General features: G+C 39.5%; 1 protein-coding gene across 4 annotated transcripts in view; it reads left to right on the top strand.

The window, feature by feature from the left end:
• The window catches only part of LOC131039686 (probable helicase CHR10), a 153,993-nt gene extending 134,615 nt beyond the window's left edge, over positions 1–19,378 (top strand). For all 4 annotated transcript variants that reach the window (XM_057972481.2, XM_057972480.2, XM_057972483.2 and 1 more), the window contains 2 exons: positions 18,553–18,667; positions 18,894–19,378. In XM_057972481.2, coding sequence (XP_057828464.2) covers positions 18,553–18,667; positions 18,894–18,969 — 191 coding nt within the window. In that variant the 3' untranslated portion in view covers positions 18,970–19,378. The remainder of the gene's footprint in view (positions 1–18,552; positions 18,668–18,893) is intronic.
• The last annotated feature ends 406 nt before the right edge of the window (positions 19,379–19,784 follow it).

Raw genomic sequence — 19,784 nt, 5'->3', positions numbered from 1 at the left:
AGCTATATTATTTTTGTTTAGTTGAACTTGTTTTGGTGTTTTGTGGAACTTTTATGCATATTAATTGCAAGAATTTTGCTTTCAAGTGATGCCTCGTATTGTTTCCCTTGTTCAGCATGGATATAATCTACATGAAGTTCTAAACTAGAAGAAAGTTTACTGTTCGTTTTACAGGAATCAATAATGTGCAGAAGTGATTAAATTTGGAAATACTCCTTAGGCTTTAAGTTGATAAGGCACATCTAAATATTCAGAGTATAATTGAGTTTAATTGAAGGGCCCCACTGTAAGATTATCATCTCAAAATGGCTTGCTTCCTTATTGCCTTCAGTCAATAGAATGAGCTTTTTAGGGTTCGAAAAAGTTCTAATGTTTACCTTTTTAAAATGAGATACTTAGGGATGTCCTTGACTTGCTGAAATTGTCTTGACATTTCCCATTTTAACAGTTGCTATTAGATTTCACAGAGCAATCGAATTGATAATTTTCTCATATCATATGTCAATCTGAGCTACAAATATATAGGCAGAAGAATGGTAACTGTGTGCTTTAAAATAGCACCCACGGGTATAAGCAAATAACAAATACTTACCCATATAGACTAACAAACCATAACAACTCACAAACAAATAAACAGTCAGACAATCATACGTGAAAGATAATGATGGAATACCCAACAGTTGCTTCAACAAAATAGATTAAAAAATTAATTTTTAAAATTTAAAAACTAAATGGGGGATATTTTCAAACTGTTAATAATGATGAATAATGATATAACAATCACATACTCATATTTACAAATTTATATTCGTATATTGCTGATTCACTCAAAATTTGAGTTCACTTTTTGATGGTCATGCTGAATGTTGGTTGAATGTTCATTGTTTAATGTTTAATGTTCAATGTTGTTGATGGTGATGTTAATTAAATTTCAGCCTTTTAGAATGTTTGATGATGCTTAACAGTTTAATTACAGCTTAAAATCTTTAAAATATGTTATTTTATAATTTTCCTGAATTGTTGAAATACAGGAAATTTTTTCACTTCGGAATTGCATCCCCTATCCTTCTAACCTGAAAACTTGGATAGACATACATGGTTTATACGATACCCATATACCTTTGTTATTGTGATTCCTTCCAGGCACTGTGAGTGCATGGTAACCTGGCATTGCGCCACTTGGTAACTGTATAGTAGTCATGCTACTTGAAATTGCTTTTTTGGCTTTGCTGCATTAACTGCTTCACAACAATTTAGTAGTTATGCTTGATAGGTAGTCCTTTGGTTTTAAACTGTTGTAACTAGAAATTGGTATCATATTACTCAAGTTATAGAAAGTCCTCAAAGCATGAGTCTAATACTACTGGCAATATCATTACTATAAAGAAGGAAATTAACTGATCAATCCAAGGGCCTTCAGCACACAGACGTACCTCCAGATCAGCAAAGATTTTGGTGCTGGTAATTCCTTTACACCACCTCTTTCTAGCAATTTTTATACATTTGACTTATTAATGCTCACTCAACATACAAAAGTTGAATATGAGTATTATAGTGGGGGATTTCCTCCAAAAGAGAATCAGTTTGATATAAAATAGAATAGTGCATAAGATGCAAGAAGAAGCCCTGTATGATAATATGAAGGTTGTATGAATCCCTATGATTTCATAAAATACTAATTATGCTGCATGTGACATAAATGGCTACGTTTATATCAAGAAGTTTGACATTCCTAAGGACCTATGACTACTGTTTAATTTATAAGAGAATATGAGCTTTATAAAAAAGCAGATCTTCACATTTACATAAATCTTGATGTTGTATTTAGCTTTGCCCCAAAAGATGCACTCCAATAAAGATGTGTGCAAAGAGGGCATTGATGGCAAGCCAAAATTAAATGCATGTAGATGCCACAGTGTGCATCCAATATGCTAGTTCAAAAGCCATGGAAACATGAATCCCGACAAAAAAGTGTGCTCCAAAATCAGATCATGAACATCAAAGTAATTGAGTTAATCATTTGTTAGTAGTGTTTGTAACACTCATTACCTCATACATGCAGGTTTATTTCATAGACAAGAACAGCACAAGGAGATATCTAGAGTGTGTTTTTATTTAATATTTGGATTACTTAAAAAAATTACTCTCTCAAAAAGAGCTCCTACTTTCAAAGCTTGACGCAAAAGTTCAGTCATTTCAGAGCTCAGCAGGAGTTTTGCAATTATCAAGCGACATTGGACATACAAGCATCAGCACCAAGAGGTGGTGTTTGGCGATGGTGGGGATAGCACAAAAGATTATGAGCGGATACAAGTATCGTCTACATCAGCAACAAAACCCAGAGGATGTATCACTAGTTGTCGATGCTCAATCTTTGCTTGAGGATGAGACGTAGGAGGCAATACCATTGGCATCGACACAGTCAGCAGTGCCAATTGCTGCATTGCCAATGCTACTTGTCACTTACCAACTATTATAGTGCCATTTGCCACATCACCAAGTGCCACACAACTAGTAGCAAATCATAAGTCAGTTTGTGCAAATGATGGTCAGAACAGAGTCTAAGCGTTGTCAATGTGCCTAGAAAGTCCGAAGGACGAAGATTGCAATTGATTTGGGTCAATTTGGACAACTTTCTATTTTTGGAAAGTTTTGCTTTTTCCTATTTTTTAGGAAGTCTTGTTTGTGTCATTTTGAACACGATCCCCGAAGTGGCTATTTTTAGAAAGTTTTTCCTATTTTTTAGGGAACCTTGCTTTGGAAAAGGGATCTAGGGTTTGCACTGTCAACTCTGAATTACATTGGAAATGATCAACAAATTCCTCCGAAATTCAAGTTTTGTCCGAAAAAGCTAAATTCCTAAATTTTAGGGATCATGAGGAATTCAAGGGATGATTGAATTATGGTTTTCAAATTTCAAGGCAATCCGAGGAGTATTGTTCAAGTTATGAAGATTCGAAGTTTGTGATCTCATGGTGTGTGGATTTCTTGAAGTCCGGCCTCCTTGGTTCTTGAAATCCATGAAGTATGCCTTGGAGGTGATAGCAATGGGTCATGAAGTTGAGAAAGTCCACCCTTGTCTAAGTGTAAGGTGCTTAAGATGATCCAACTCTGCCCTCACCATGGTGCAAGGAAGTGATAAAGTCCGCCCAAGGGTATGAAGGTAGCATAAGAAAGGTTCCTAAACATCATGAAGTCCACCTTAGGGTATGAAGCAATGTGGCATGAAGTAAGTAAAGTCCGCCCTCCTAAGATCATGAATGTGACAAAGTCCACCCTATCAAGAGGTTGAGTGCACAAACACAAGGAAGTCCTCCCTCCTTGGTCACATAAAGAACAAAGTCCACCTTCATGAAGCTTAAGATCAGTAAAGTCCGCCATGAGTAAGGTGCATGCAATTAACAAAGTCTGCCTTGGAGGTGTTAGGAAAGGTTTTGAAGTGCACAATGCAAGTGAAGTCCGCCTTAAAGCTAGATAGGAGTGGCATGAACATTATAAAGTCTGCCCCTTAACCAACATAAAGGTGCATATGTTTCACCAAGTCCGTCCTCACCTAGGTGCAAAGAATGAGTGAAGTCCGCCTAGAGGTATATGGAGTGCACAACCTTGATAAAGTCTGCCCTTTATCACTTGCAACATGGAATAAATCACATGAAGTCCGCCCTGCTCATTGGGAAAACAATTGCTGAAGTCCGCCCTGCCTTGAAAAATTTGATCAGCAAGGAAAGAAGTTCCTCAAGTCCGCCATGAATAATGAGGAAAGAGAGGGCTGAAGTCCGGCCAAGCTTCAGAAATAATGAGAAAATATTTTGATGAAGTCCGCTGGGCAAGAGGAAAGAATCTCCTAAAGTCTGCCTAGCTACCAAGTATTGAAGTTCGAACTAAGAATTAATTTTAGAAAGTTTTGAGATTTGAAAAGACAGAATTCATTTTAGAAAGTTTCAAAATTTGGAAGACAAGGAAGAGATGAGTTTGATTCATGAACAAAAATTAAAATTGGAAACTTTCTCAAGGAACTCAACTCAAACTAGAAACAAAATCAGAACTTTCCCAAGTGACTGAGTTCAACTGAAATCAAAATAGAAACTTTCCTAAGGAGATTAAACTCAACTGAAAATAGAAATGACAACTTTCTTATTGCATTCAAAGACTGAAATAAATTTGGAAACAAATCCAGTTCGAATTTGGAATGACCAGCTGTGTTTCCAATTGCAAAAATTCAAACTACTTGAAGGTTTATACAAATGGCAAATCATTCATTCATTTCATTCATTGTGAAAGTTCGAACTTCGAAGACCAAGATACAAGAGGATTTCGAAGGTTTTCAAGAGCATTTCAAAGACATTCCAAGTGCAGATTCAAAACTTTCTGAGATTCTGAAGGTGATGGGTATTCAAGGCAGATTTATTGAGTTTTCAATCTGGTTTTCAAATTTTGATGAAGTTTTCAGGGACTTAGTCTAATTTTCACATATTTTCCAGGATTCGAATCTGATTTCAACATTTAGTTCACAGATTTTGGGACTAAGTTGTTCATTTTCAGATTAATTAAAGACAAATTTCACTCCCAAACCTTCAAATCAGATTGAGTTTTCAAGGGTTTCTAAAATTTCTAAGTGTTCGCAGCTTGTTAAAGGCTAAAAGTTATGAGGAATTGGAGAATTAGAGCACACTCTACCATCAAACCTTAGAAATTCACGCTCAAAATGAGGATTCTAACTTAATTTCTTTTGGTTTTGCAGGTTTTGGATGAGAGCTAAGGCGGGATTATCATAGAAAACACAAATGGAGTTTCAAGCCAAATTCAGAATTGAAGACAAGTACACGAGCAATGTTCATCCAAGCATAGAGATGGCCAAAATTTGTCTAAGTATGAGAAATACTTCACAAAGGGATTCTTCTCCAGATTCAAGGCACTTGAAAGAATCTCAAAGCATCAAGAAAGAAAAGTTCTCAGACTTGGTGAAAATATAGAAAGAGTTTCAGACTTCTTGGGGGATTTCTTCTACAATACTAGACCTATGGAAGCAATCTACAAGCTCCCAATCAGAATCAGATGGTGACAAGAAGAAACAAATTTCCATACTTAGACAATTTCTTGACACAAATTGGAGAATTCAGAGAGGACATCCAATACACTGAGGTGGCGCCTCGTCATCTTTGAACCAATTAGATTGTTCCATGTCAACATGTCCAGGTTTAATGAACCCGACTTATCCACAAAAGCTTCTAGAGGGCACACTTCACAATGCAACAACCTTCTATTGTTATTATTGGTTCATATTTAGAAAGAAAGACAAGTGTCCCCAAATGTAATTGTCTCATGGGTCAAGGATAGTTAGTCTGAGCTTTCCTTTGTGCATGCTTAACTTTCGATCATAAGCACATCCCTTGAAGATTGCATCCACTTTGTGTAGTTGCCCTAAGCGAAGTGAAGCAAAGTGTGGTTTATTGAGTTCACCAAATAAATACTGTCTCTTAAATTCCTAGGAATAGATTAGAATTTCTAAACCCTTGTCTCCTTTTCAGTTTTCCATGATCCAAGTCCCAAATGGTAGAGCTTCATTGTCTAGACTCTAAATCTTCATTGCGAATTGAACGAGCCAAGCATAAGTCCCTTTGTGTATTACTAGCATATCACAACACCCATTGGGCTTATCCACACGTCAAGACATGACAAAAGAAACCTTGGAATCGCCATATGATCTTCTAACAATCTTAGCATACGCGGTGATTTTGTTCAAGAGAGGATAAATTATCTTTGGGTACTTTAGTCTAATGTTCGGTATATGATAAAACGTACACCAACAGGAAGGCAAGAAGAGTAGAGGGAAATTTGTTAGAGGAGACGCAACTAGTTGCATAGGAGAAGGAGATGGAGAAAACTAAGCAAATTGATGGAGGTTGCCCATACGGTGAAGTTAGCAAGGGAACAAGAGTTGGTAGTAGCTTAGCATTTGAAGCTATGTATTGAGTAGGTTCATCGTTTACAACAGATCCTATCATCCACATTCACTCCTTTCTCATCTAGTCATCCAGGGACCTCTTGTCATTCCCCTATTTGCTTAGTCGTCTTATTTTTATGTTGATTCAACCCCTGATTTTGTCACCGTTGTTTGGAAGATGACTTTCTTTTTGTAGGATGGGAGGGCTGATGTAGTCGTCAAGTAATAAAAATAAAATAAAATGTATGTAATTAAGTTTTCGTTCTTGACAATTGTTGGTTAATCAATAGTTAGCGATGGTTGGCGTTCTCAACCAATGTTAGCTTACCTATAGATTTCATATGATACAGGTAGTTGGGGACCGCTTGTATTGTATACTATACACATTGTATATTTGTGAAATGAGAATAAAGTTCAGCTCCATTTTGTTTTTGTTGTCTGGAAGACTACTCTTTTTGGGAGGGCTGATGTAGTCGGTAGTTTTTGCCGTAATTAATAAAAAATATGTTGATAAGTAATATTGAATAGTTGGCTATGTAATGACATTTGTTTCCAAGTAGTTGTTGGTTGTTCTCGACTAGTGGTAATCTTAACCACCCGCCAAGTACTATATATGTATTTCATGGTTGCCTCAGAATCAATTATGTTTGCAATTTAATGGGCCGACTGTCCAACCAAGAAGTATTGAAAATTACTGTAAGAAGAGGAAGAGAAAAGTGAGGATAAATTGATGTAGGATTTGGTATACTTGTGGAAAGTATTTGTCAATCAGTATGTTCAAAGGGAGGTTCTCTAGAGAGAGGTCCTTGAGAGTGTCATCTGTGATAAATTGATAGTGAACGATACAGTTGACCAACTTCTCCGAGGACTCCCAAGGTCGTAGGCACAACACTTCATTGATCTTCAAGATCTTTGGGAGGAAAAGGACCAATAGCAATATTGACAGCAAAAACTACGACGATATGAGCAAAGGAATCAGAGAGAGGAAGAAGAGCTTGACACAAGTAAACGCTGTACCAACGATAATTAATGGCGCTTCAACTAAATAAGGAAAGAAGACATACTGCAAATAGCTGAAAAAAGGGAGAGGGATTGGTGAGGAGATCTCTGTGACTTAAAGAGAAAAGTGAATGGTGATGACGATTATGGAGAATCATTGAGGAATCATAGAGTCCAGCAAGGAGTAGAAGTGTTAGCTGAAGCCATAGTCGGGAGAGATAATTGTGTGACAAAAGGGGACACAATACCTTGTATGTGGAGTGAGTGGAAGTTGCTAGGAACCTACTACTCCCCGACAAAGAACTTGCAGACCAAGTAAACAACCAATCCGTACAATCAATGTCGGACGAAGACTCCAAGAGCACGTCCACATAAAGTAGCCCGTCTATACAATTGACATGTGACGAAGAAGGTGAAGGATGAAATCTCAGGGACAGGGTTGCCGAAATATTTGAAACAGTTTGCACCATATTGAGAACCTATCTATAGCGAAGACCAAGAATGGGGGGGCTTGAGTTGAAGATCAAGGGAGGAGTGAGTTGAGAATCGAGGAAGGTAACCAAGTTGCAAAGGATGTAGATGGTGAATGTGTAGAGGGCTCGCGTGTGGTTGAGAGTGCAAGTGAAGCATTGGAACGTCGAGAACAAAATAGTCTAATCTGGTCTTGGGCACATGATACACACCGATTGATGACGATGGTGATCTCCCTCGGTGAGTCCAAGTGTGGACAGGTAGAAACTTTTTAAGTTCACCAAGAATGGGTTGGAGGATCCTGCAAGGCATTGCAAGACATTTGAAAGTATATGGCTGGCAAAGGGTTAGATTGATAAAGATTATTTGTTAAGGTCATTTCTGGGAACTTTACGGGGAGCGGCTATTGATTGGGTCTCAAAGTTGGAAGATAACCCCATAGAATCATGGGATAGCTTGAAGAAGGCATTCCGAGAGGAAGTTAAAATCTTGAGGGACAACAATGAAATTGTGGCTGAAATTTTTAACACCAAATAGGGGAAGCATGAGAATGTGCAAGCTTTTAATCGTAGGCTCAAGGAGTTGTTGAGAAAAATGGAGAACCAGCTAGCTGACGAGTTGAAGAAGAGATGGTTCATTGAGGATTGATTCCCTCCTTGAAGAAGAAAATGAGGGTAGTACCTCCATCCTCGTACACTGATGCTTGCAATCAAGCAATGGGCATTGAAAGTGAAACCATAACATCATGAGAGAAGAAAGCAAGTGACAATGAGAGTGCAAAGGACAACAGTAGTAAGGATGAATAAAAAATAATTCAAGCCTAGAGGAAGGACATGTTGCATATGATGAAGGAATTGAAAGCTGAGAAAGAAAATACCTAGGAAAACAAAGAAATGTGGTGTATCGACTATAAAGTGGAAGTTCACACAAAAACAACCCGTCCAAAGAAACTGTTTTGCAACATTTGTCCAGTATTCGGAAATTCCATCAAGGAATGCCCACACAACTTAAAAACAAGCATGCAAGTGCTCTTTGTCCTAGGGGAACAAGCAACTCCGCCGACCACACCACCAAAACCACCTACCAACTCTAATGCATTTCTTGGCGGATATCGTAAGAGGTGAGGAAACTGATATAACAATAATAATAAGAATAGTGGGCCAAGGAGTAGAATATTATATGATGCGGAGGGAAGACCCATGATAGTGTCGAAAATGCAATGAATGGGGTCACTTTGCCCAAGAGTGCCAGAGTGGTCAAAACAATGCAAGCATGTTGTGCAAGTGGTGTGGACCTGGGAACCATGAAGACGTTGATTGCTTGAAGCAAAAAGGGGTATATATGTTGGTTGTGGAAGAGCCAGATGAAGAAGTATTGGTGATCACCAGGCTGCAAACGAAGAAGGCAATATATCCAGATCCCCCTATGAATAAGGAAAGCCTTCGAGAAGCAAAATCGGATGTAGAATGGGCAATGGCAGAGGAAAGAAGAGCCTCCAATGAAGCCGCTAGTACTCCAGTGCGATTGTATTCTAAAAAGAATGTAGTACGATAGGTGCTACGAACAACAATACCTTTAAAGGTAATCAACCTACAAACTATGCCACAATTGAAGATCTCCATTACTAACATAGTCAGTGAAGACACAATTTGCGAAGAGCAATGCAAGCCACGGGAGGAACTGACGGTGAAACCATTAGGTGAAGGTAACCTGGCCAGTGACCCATTTTATTGACTGCGACCATTGGGAGAAAGCTATTCGTTGCCGAGATGGAAATAATGGGGCAGAAGCTCACAAATACCATCATTGACAGAGGCTCGAGAGTTAATGCGCTGTCGGAAGAAACATGGAAATATCTTGGCAAGCGAACACTCTGGTTGTCAACCTTCCACTTGTTGGGTGTTGACCAACATGGCATTAAGCTGTTGGGAACATTAGTGGCACAAAAAGTGATAATTGGCATGTAGTACTTTTTCTTGGATTTTGTAGTCATCCCATTGCACAAGAACGTATATGATGCACTACTTAGGAGAGGTTGGTTGATTACCACGAAGACAAACCACAATTGGAAGAGGAATACACTCTTTATTGAGAGTAAACGGAGTAAGGACGTCATAGACCTAAGGAATCAGGTGGTGAGTGAAGAATTGGCATCCTTTGATTTTGAGTTTGAAGATGGAGAGTTGGGTTGGGACGAAGGAAGGAAAGTAATGGAACCTAATGACAAAGGGGTGTTTGAATTGGAAGATTGCTCAGAAATGAAACAAGTTCATTGAATCTTCTATTTCGTTGACATATGGAAGACTATGAAGTGTTCCACGTCGAATGCAACATGCTACTGATTGGGTTGATCGAGGAAGCCGTCCAAGATGCATATAGTGCTACCTTCCCCCTGATACGCCTACTCATCAATTTGAAAGAGAAAGTAATAAAGTATGAGAAATTGAGTGTAAAGAAGCTAAATCTTGGCAATGAAGATAACCCGAAGGTCATCTTGGTCAGTGATGAATGGAACCCCGTACCGAAGGCAGTTGCATTCAAGATATTCATGAAGTACAAGGATACCTTTGCTTGGATGTACAAGGACCTTAAGGGGATATCACTAGAAATGTGGGTAAACCAAATCCCCCTCGTATCAGGTACACAACCTGTACAAAAAAGATCCTACCGTACGAAAGAGATCGTATCGGATGAACAAAAACTATGCTGCCACGGTACATGAGATTGAAAAGATGTTAGACACTAGTATAATCTTCAAATTAGAAACGAGCAAGTGGGTCTTGCAAATTGTCATATCCATTAAGGAGGAGGCAAATCAAATAAGGATTGTGTGGCCTTCAAGTGTCTGAATGCAGTGACAATTAAAGACCCCTTCCCAATCTCATTCACTACACCATGTTGGAGGAGATGTTAGGTCATGAAATATATTCCTTTATTGGGCATGGTGTACTCCATCTAGAAGTTTCACCACTACTTGCTGGCGATACCGTTTACATTCTATTTGGACCACCAAGCATTAATGTATCTGGTAAACAAGCCAATCATCCGAGGGGATGAGTAGATGGTTGCTTCTACAACAATTCACATTCACCATTATCGTGTGGCCAAGGAAGAGCAATGCTATTGCTAACCAGTTGTCATGCATCAAGTCAGGAGATCCATCAGATGGGGTGAATGAGGACTTCTAAATGCCCACCTATTTCAAATTGCTGTATTAACGCCATGGTACGAAAGCATTGGGGAGTATCTATCCACTTCCACCATTCCAAGAGAAATACCTCCAAGCTAAAGAAGAAAGTTTGTACTTAAAAGCAAAACTTTTTAGTTGATAAGTAGGTTGCTATACATGATGGGTCTTGACCATGTGCTACGGAGATGCGTCATGGAGGAAATTTCTGAGTGTTGAAGGAAACACATGAAGGCTTGGCAGGAGGTCATATTGGACTAGATGCCATTGCACACAAAGTCCTACTGGTAGGATTGTGGTGGTCAACACTAGATACGGATGCTTAGGAATGGGTTGTCGGTTGCTATACCTGCGAGAGAGTCGGCAAGCCGCTGAAGTGAGCCTTCATGCTATTGTTCCCCTTGCAGCCCCAATAAGTTTTTGAGAGGTGGGATCTAGATTTCATCAGGCCATTGAAGGTTAGTTAGACACATCTATGCAAGTATAAGGTGGTGGCAATGGAGTACATCACAAAGTGGGCGTAGGCAAGAGCACTGCCCAACAATACTGCCTTATGTATGGCAAATTTCAGCTATGAGCACATAGTAACAAGGCTTGACATCCCAATCCAGATTAAGTGACAAGGGAGTACATTTTGTGAACCATAGTTGAACTACTCGCCGAAAACTCGAAGATTTGCAAAAAGTCACCGAGTAATAATGAGTTTTACTTGCCGGATAACTCGCCGAGTTTTTGGCCAAAACTCGGCGAGTCCGAGTCAAAAACTTGGCCACTTGTGCCTGATAATGCACAATGGCAGAAAGGAGATTCATTTTGTGTTTTCTCTTTTCTCTTTGCTTTCTAACTTTTAAATTTTTTTTATTTTGCAGATACTTGGTGGCAAAATTGGGGTGGAAACACCCCCCATCTCAAAAAATTTGCCCTCAGAGTCTTATGTCAACCTTCAGTTCATCCAATTGTGAGCGCAATTGGAGCTTGTTTGAAGCAATCCACACGAAGAAGAGGAGCTAGTTAGTGTAGAAACGCCTCAATGACCTTGTCTTTGTGCAATATAACCTTCAATTGCATGTAAGGAAGGTAGAGGAAGTAGAAGGTGGTCCAATTGACTTGGATGATTTAGATTCGTATAGTGATTGGCCATCACAAGAGCAGCCTCCATTGTTTTTCGAGGGTGAGATCACTGATTTGGAGAGGCAGGCTATGGAGGAGGAGGGGGGTGGATTTGGTTTCACGTTGGATGACGTTGAGGAGGAAGAGGATGAGGATGAGGAGTCATTGTCAGTGCCACAAGAAGGCGGAGACACGACTTCAGACATGATGGAGGATGAGCCAGCCATACCGAGCAAGGAGGCACAAACACTCACACGTCCATTGCAGACTTCTAGGACTGGACCCTCTATATCTACCTCTCCCAAATTTTTTGCTAGAGCTGGGAAGAGGAAGTTGTAATTGTAATTTGTAATGATGTATTTACTTTTGGTTTTACAAAAATTATTTACTATATTGCTTTTAGGCTTCCAGCCATCAGCATTCCTCATGAGGATGCGATTTTGTAGACACTTTGCATTTAAATATATCTAGAATTAGCTTGTTTCTTTTTGCGTTGTCATTTATTGACTCATTGGATGCATCTTCTCATTAAATTTTGCAAAAAAATGTAGTTTTCATTAAATTTAAGTGTGTTTTTAAGTTTTCGAGTTTTGCCGAGTTTTTCCGAGTTTTTGCCGAGTTTTCGCCAAGCTATTTTCCTAGGGGCTTGGCGAGTTTTGCCGAGTGGCGAGTAGTTCAACTTTGTTGTGAACCATGTCATTCGATTGATGATGATAGAATTTAAGATCTTCCATAAATTCTCAAGTCCGAGCTACCCATGAGCCAATGGTCAGGGCAAATCGATGAACAAAGCCTTGGTCAAGACTTCCAAAGTGATGACGGGACATACCCCATTTCAACTAATCTACGGGCAAGAGGCAATGTTTTGGACTGATTACATGGTACCAAGTTCATGCATTGCCATCGAGAATCGCCTCGGAGATACAAAGAGCTTGAAGGAACATCTCCTTGCCCTTACTAAGCTGGATGAATGGAGAGTGATGGCACAATGGGTGATGGAGGTCATACAACGTCGACGGAAGTTATGATAGGAGAAGCACCTTTGGAGGATGAACTCTCAGTCGTCTTAGTCGACTTTAAAATATAACGGCTGCAACGAACTCAAGGTCGTGAGATTCAAAGTTCGTTGGTTGAGGCCACATAAAGTTCGCGACATTTATGAGAATAGGGTGATCAAACTAGTAACTTTCGATGACAAGCCTATCTGTGATCCTATGAATGGATCCAAACTTGAGGTTTACTAGGAATGAAGACGCACTGTAGCAATCAATATGTTGGCATATGCGACCCGTGGTGGCTGGACGATAGGAAGGGAGGAGACACTTGAAGAAGACCTAGTTATTAAAGAGTAACCATTTACACCAGATGAAGACTCGGCTACACCTATATCATGGGTCAAGGAAAGATTGGCAAGAAAATATGTTGAAGGCGTTGCAGTGTCACACATCCACAAGCACTTGACGAATGCGTAGTTTGGTACACCCACACTTTGGATATGTTTGGCTGACTTTTGGTGAAGGAAAGAACTATATGAGGGAAAATGCCAAGGGCACTTGGCCTATGGTATTTATGAAGAAGTAGAGAAGAAACGAAAGGAGGAACAAGTCGTGAAGGGAGTAGAACTAGAGGAAGAATCGAAAGAGGAGATTGAATTGGAAGAATATAGGGAAACATTGGGCCCACTCCTTAAGATGATTGTGAAGGCAAACAACATATTTATTGCCGAGCATGATGGATATAACGAGTATATCATCAGGTGCTGCATTGAGGAAGGTAGGGAGCCTGCACTGCTGCCATCCTCAAATTCACTTTGGCAAGTCATCTTGAACCTTGCAGGACCACCCCAAATCAATGGGTAGGACATAACTTGGTACCAATAGTACGGAGGTCGACACGCCAACAAAAGATATGAAGGTATTGGAGTCGCATCCCTGCTTGATAAAATTTTCAATTTGGAATACTTGGGTACATGTGAATATGAATGTTATAAGCAGTCATTGTTTACCTGTTGTTGTCGGTATGCTTCAAAGGTGAAGGTCAGATTGCCAGAGTGGGGTAGAGGCAAAAAAAGGAAAAATGACGAGGAAGAGTAAAAAATAAAAGGCAAAAAATACATGTGCAGGCAAATGGGAGAAAGTTAGAAAAAATAATTTAAAAATTAAAAGTGAAAAAGAATTATGGAGTAACAAGGGCAAGTAAATTAAAATTGAAGTGGACGTGTGTGGGTAAATGGTGGAAAACGCAATTTGCTATTAAAAAATTGGAATTAGCCAATATTATTCGAGTGAAGACGAATCAACAAAGTGCCAAAAAATTTGAAAGTATGGAAAAATATTATCAAAGTGCAAAAATTAAAAATGAAAATGGAAGAAATTATTAATGAGCCAAGGACTATTAACATACCAAAAGTTGGAAATATTATAAAGTGAAAGGTCCAAGACGTAAGGGCAAAATCCAAAAACTAGGCAATACTATTAAAATGTTGGAAAGAAGAAACAATGCCGAAATATAATCAAATATAATAAGGCTTAGGGTGAATAATATGAAGTTGAAACTAAAACCATTTAAGGATCGATCAAAAGCAAAAGCCATTCGACAAGATATAAGTTGGTGGAGGAAGTCCTGTTCACTCCAAATGGACAACACTTACAGAGCAAGGATTTCATAGAGTTCATTTGCACGGGTTTCCAAGGTTGTGGTACAACTTGGTAAGTATCTGGCAATGCGGCACTCTGAGTGGAGATTTGGTAGCTCAATGATATGACTTTCATAGTTTGTTCCCATCCCCATACAACTTGCACTACTACGTTTTGTATCTTCGATTCATTGCATCATTTTCATATGCATATGACCTGCCTATTGTTTAGCATGATAGTTGTTTTTTTGGTACAAGCAATCCATTTTCACAATTGTTATCTTCTATGGGCACAATCGGTACATCTCCTCCAAACCTCTTATATTGTATGGTATATCCTAAATTTTTCAAGGCATCTAGCAGTGGGCGGATGGTCGTTTGTCACCTCCAATGTACGAGTCACTAGAACCGTATGACACCAAAAACCTCCACATCTCGTACGACAACATTTGTCTGACTCGACCGTCCATACTCCGTTCCTCTCTTGGCCCCGTATGCACTATGGAAAAAATGTCTCTTTTACGGACATCTATGAACCTTGCATCACTATCTCCTACGACCACTGTTCGTACAACACCAAGTTGGTGAAAAGGGCGTATGGATTTTGCACTTGGTACAAAAACTGTCGACACTCTTAGTGCGACATTATCATTGGAAGTTAGTATGGCCTCTTCTAGTACTTGGCGTCTGGCATCAGGGGTTTTCATTGGTATGACAAATTATATTGATACAACTCAGCGACAAACCAATTTTATTGGTATGGAACCTTGTCGGCAGGCACATGGTGAGAACAAGTTTTGGCAATCCAAGGCAATCGAAAGACAAGGCCAAGGGTTATTCTCAAATATGCACCTCAACAATGGTGACGGGCCGTAGCAGGAAGAGTAAGAAGGCGAGGTCTCGAGTTCAAATTGGCAATGACAAAATTACAATAGATACTCTCACTTGGGAGAGTTTGTGTGGTATTGGATGCCACATCTGGTGACAAGAGGCGAACAAGAACCACACACTAAAGATAGTGCTCACTCACATGGAGGCAGACAAGGGGAATTGAATTCTTGTGTTTAGTGTGTGTGACTTCAAACTATTAAGCAACATGGGTTTAAAGAAGAATATTGTTGCCAATGCCAAATGGAGATGTGTTATGGATTTGATAGAGTCAACTCATAGGGACAAGTCGGGTCTTAGACATTGCCATTCAGATGATCTCCTTAATGATTGGGCTCAATAAGGTGAAGGTGTATAACTAGGCGTCTATACTCTTGGAGAGGATTTGAGAGTTTCTGTGCTTAGGGCATGTGGCCTTCTAATGTCACAACATGTTATTGGCCTATTTTTAGAGGTCGTTCGAGTTTAGTTGCCAACAGATCAGTAGGGTCACCTCCAACTTATTAGCCATGTGGAACCATTGAAGCCAACCATCTTCTATTGGATCCACCTGGATGTGCAGATGACTGGAGCTAAGCAGACTCAACCCACTAGGAAGAGGTGAAGGCAAGAGTTTGAGCAACAACAACAACCATCAGAGAGTGAGAGCATTACTGACCCCTTCGAATGTAGAGACTTCCTTGGCACTTCCACCAGTAGTAGCAGTACCAATGTCTGCCTCGATAGGGGAAGTATCATTAACAGTTCCAAGAGCATTGGAGGTGTCACTTCCGCCAGCAGCACCATTGTCAGATTTGCTAGTGTAGGTAGTATCGTTGGTCCTACCAAAATCAGTGGCCCCATTGATTGAACCTCCATCTGCTGATGTACGAGTTTCTTCTGTGCTAGTTAAGGGCACTAATGCACATGAGGTGGCGATTGACACCTAGTTGTAGCTCCTCGCGATTCCTCTAGAGGTCCCACCAATTGAGTTGCTTGGGTTGATCTTGAAGGTTGTTGTAGTAGAGGTGAGAGCACTTACTATAGGAGAGCGATTCGAGATTCAATTAGATATCCTATCATTGAGTCGGAGGGAGGCTGTTCTAGGAGAGGGGAGGGCACACTTAGAGGAACCATGCCAGTCATTGCCACACACACCCTCAGGAGCACTTCTAGATTTGACACTTGAGCCTACCACCCTTTTAGTTTTTCCAGTTGGAGCGGAGGGGTCATCAGTTGGCAAGGTGGAGGAGATTTTGCTACGTTTGAGTCAACTAATTCCAAAGACCCAATTGGCATTGTTCAACGTTACATCCACTAGTTGGAGGGCATGGCCAGTTTTCTTGCCAGAGTGGGGAACATTGTCAAGGATCTTGATATTGGCCACGACCCTCTGGTGGCACAAGTTGTAGAGAACCTCTTGGATTTCATGCAGGGTGAGTGTGATGGCAAATTATTTAGATGTTTCATTGCTAGAGGGTGGCCCAAGATGGAAACGCAGGCGATGCTAGATGTATGGATTCCCCATTCGCCAACTGTAGGAGACCGTGTTGGTTGCCTGCTCAAAGTTCTTCAAAGTTCCCTCCCCACCCTTCTTCCTTCTTAGGTTCTGGAGTTTCTTCCCATATTGCCTTCTCTTTCTAGTTCCTCCAGAACTCCAAAACCTTGAGGTTCCGAAGGTCTTTTTCCTTCTCTTATTCTCTCTATCCCGGAACTTCGAAACCCTGACGTTCCAAAGTTCTTCCCTTGTCTTCCTCACTTTGGGAGTTTGAGCTTCCGAAGTCTCCGGGCTTCCTTTCGACTGGCGACACTTATGGATGGCGTGATCGACACTAAAGGCTTTTAATGCTCCAATAGCTTGGTGACGTTTACACTTTCTTTTGTGGAGCCACAAGGGTGCATTAAGTGTTTTTGGCAGGATTTCCATCAAGGAAGGTATGGGGCCATGTTTGGTGACTTATGTCATGACTGACTTTGGAAGGTTAGTCAATCCACCTTCCTTAGAATTGCCTTTTGAGGTATGGCTAGGTTGCTTGCATGTACAAGCCAAGTGCATGCACTTCCCTGCACTTCCAGACTGACATACAGGGGTCATGATCACCACTGTAACCCATTTCTCTATATAAGGCTGTGAAGCCTCATTGTAAGGGGTTCTTTCCTTGCTGGGTTGAGCTTTCTTATGCTCTTCTCTTCTCTTGAAGACTTGTAATATTTTTTGCATTTCTGCAACTATAAGTTTCGCCTTTGGCCTTTGAATAAATTGAAGCTACCATTCTTGCCTTACTTTAACTTATGCATGCTGTGTATGAGTTCTTACCTCCATTATAACTGTATGTTTGTGGTTTTCTTTCACATGTATGCTGTGTTAGCTTGTTTTCTGAGTGTGACTTGTGGGAACCCTTCTCCCGTCTTGACACTTAGCAAATTCTAACCTCCACACACGTATTGGGATCATTCAAACAATTGAAGTTTGTGCATCTCTTGGGCAGTTCAATTGATTCCTTGTGTCATTTCGGGTGGGGAGAGGAACAATCTCTTCTTGGTGCATCACCTCCTTCTATTTCCAGCATTCTCTCTTCCCTTTACCTCTGCAAGTTGTTTAGGTGGGCTTAGGAATTAGTTTGAGAGTGTTGAGTTGGTTCAACACTTGCACCTATTTGATGAAGGAAGCCGGTCTTCTGCGGAGATTCAACCCCCTTGCGCAAGGTCCCACACTTCGGGGTTGTTTCCATGTTTCACAAGGTTGCAGAGTTGATGGCTTAGCAAGGGTGCAAGCTTTTGTGATAACAATAACATCATATAAAGTTGTTAAAATTTTAGTCCAAGCATTTGAATTATTTTCTATATATCTTTCTCTACTATCCCAAGCATTTTTAGTATATGGCTGCATTTAAGAACCTAGGGTTCTTTGTACCATCGCAATTTTTATTATAATGGAATGTACTTCAATGTCTTGATGACCCATATATGTCACTTGTTTACATTAACATAATTTCTATACTTCATCACTCTTGTTTACATATTCTTGCTTTTGAACAATTGTATTCACCAGTTCGTTGTTGTCCTCTATTTTTCTACCTTGTATTCTTCCCCAGCTTGAGAATTTTTTTCTACTTGTGTCTTGGAGTGTTGGACTGTTTCTAAATATTGCTCTATGGAGTGCCAAAAAATCAGATGTTCATCAGCTAAAATCTTTCTATCTTGTTTGTTTGTTTGAATATTGCTCTAAAACTAATTCTTACCGTAAAATCTAGACAAATAAACTTATAGCCTTTCTTTTTCAAATATTGGTTTTGTTGCATTCTACTTGATTTGATAAGATGATTGTGTCCATGACAGCATCTATACATATGCCAAGAATTGGATTTCGTTCGACAGACAAGCGTACCGAGTGGTATACTGTAGAACGTCTTCTCCACAAATATTCAGCCATATATGATGTAAAAATATATGTGTATGTACTCTAATTTGCCATACCATTATTTTTCTTTTGCTACAAATTGAAAGTTCAAATTAGTACCATTGCTATGTTGAGGCAGTAACATGTTAAATAGTTTAAGTACTTAATTTTGCCCTAGCAGTATGCATCTTTTGTTAACAAAATAAATATCTTAAGCAATGGTGAGTTGAATGAATAAGAATAACTAATTTTCCTCGAGAGTTGTTTGTCATATTTTCAGGTACTATTTTAAGTGGAAGCTGAAAGGGAATCTATCAAATCTGAATCATCTCAATCAAGATGTGGCCCTTGCATGAGAAAGAAAATTGCAGTAAGTTGTGAATAATAAGGTCTATGATAGGGGATCTTATATATTGTACATAAATTGGACATTATAACTATTTAATTGTCTATATTGTTCGTGTTAATGAATATAAATAAAACTACCTCGCCACTGTTGAAAAAGGGAAAAGGACGTGCTAGGCTGGTTTGAATTGACAGAATTTAAAGGAAATATGAACATTCACATCTCTACATTAATGATGACATTGTAGTTAAGTTGTTAACATGTTCACTTTCAGCATTGACAAAATTTAAGTATTGTAATAATTGTTGTTTCATCATCTTTGCTACTCAGACCAGTCATGCTAGAAGTTGATTGTCAAAAAGATATAATTTACACATTGAAAGGAAATTGCCATTTAGTGTTTAATTTGATGGCGAAAATTAGTTATTTCGACATGTAATTTTTATTGTTTATTACACTGAGAGGTGTAACCCTACAATGGCAGCCATATAGGATGTTAGGCATTTTGGTGTTCATAAAAAATCCTGCTCACATCTTGCTAAAAACAAAGAATCATAGCTGCTGTTTCGATGTGGAAGACGGTTTGAATGTTGTGTGTTTGGAGGGTGTGGACGTGGAATGCAGTTTCAATATATAGAGTTTCCTGTGTTTGGATGTGCAATTGAGCTCTGAAATTCTTGGAATTCAAACAAATGTTTCTGAAACTTCATTTATATTGTTTTCAAAACAATAGGATGACAATCGTATTGTGGAGCTAACCGCACCTAACCGCTTTCTAGAGATTGCAGTTGTCAGCTACAGTGTTAATAATGCCAAAAGGCAGTA

Source organism: Cryptomeria japonica, chromosome 6, assembly GCF_030272615.1.
Source record: "Cryptomeria japonica chromosome 6, Sugi_1.0, whole genome shotgun sequence".
NCBI classification, from domain to species: domain Eukaryota; kingdom Viridiplantae; phylum Streptophyta; class Pinopsida; order Cupressales; family Cupressaceae; genus Cryptomeria; species Cryptomeria japonica.
Note: the sequence above shows the minus strand (reverse complement) of the source record. Positions and strands in the feature narration are given on the sequence as shown.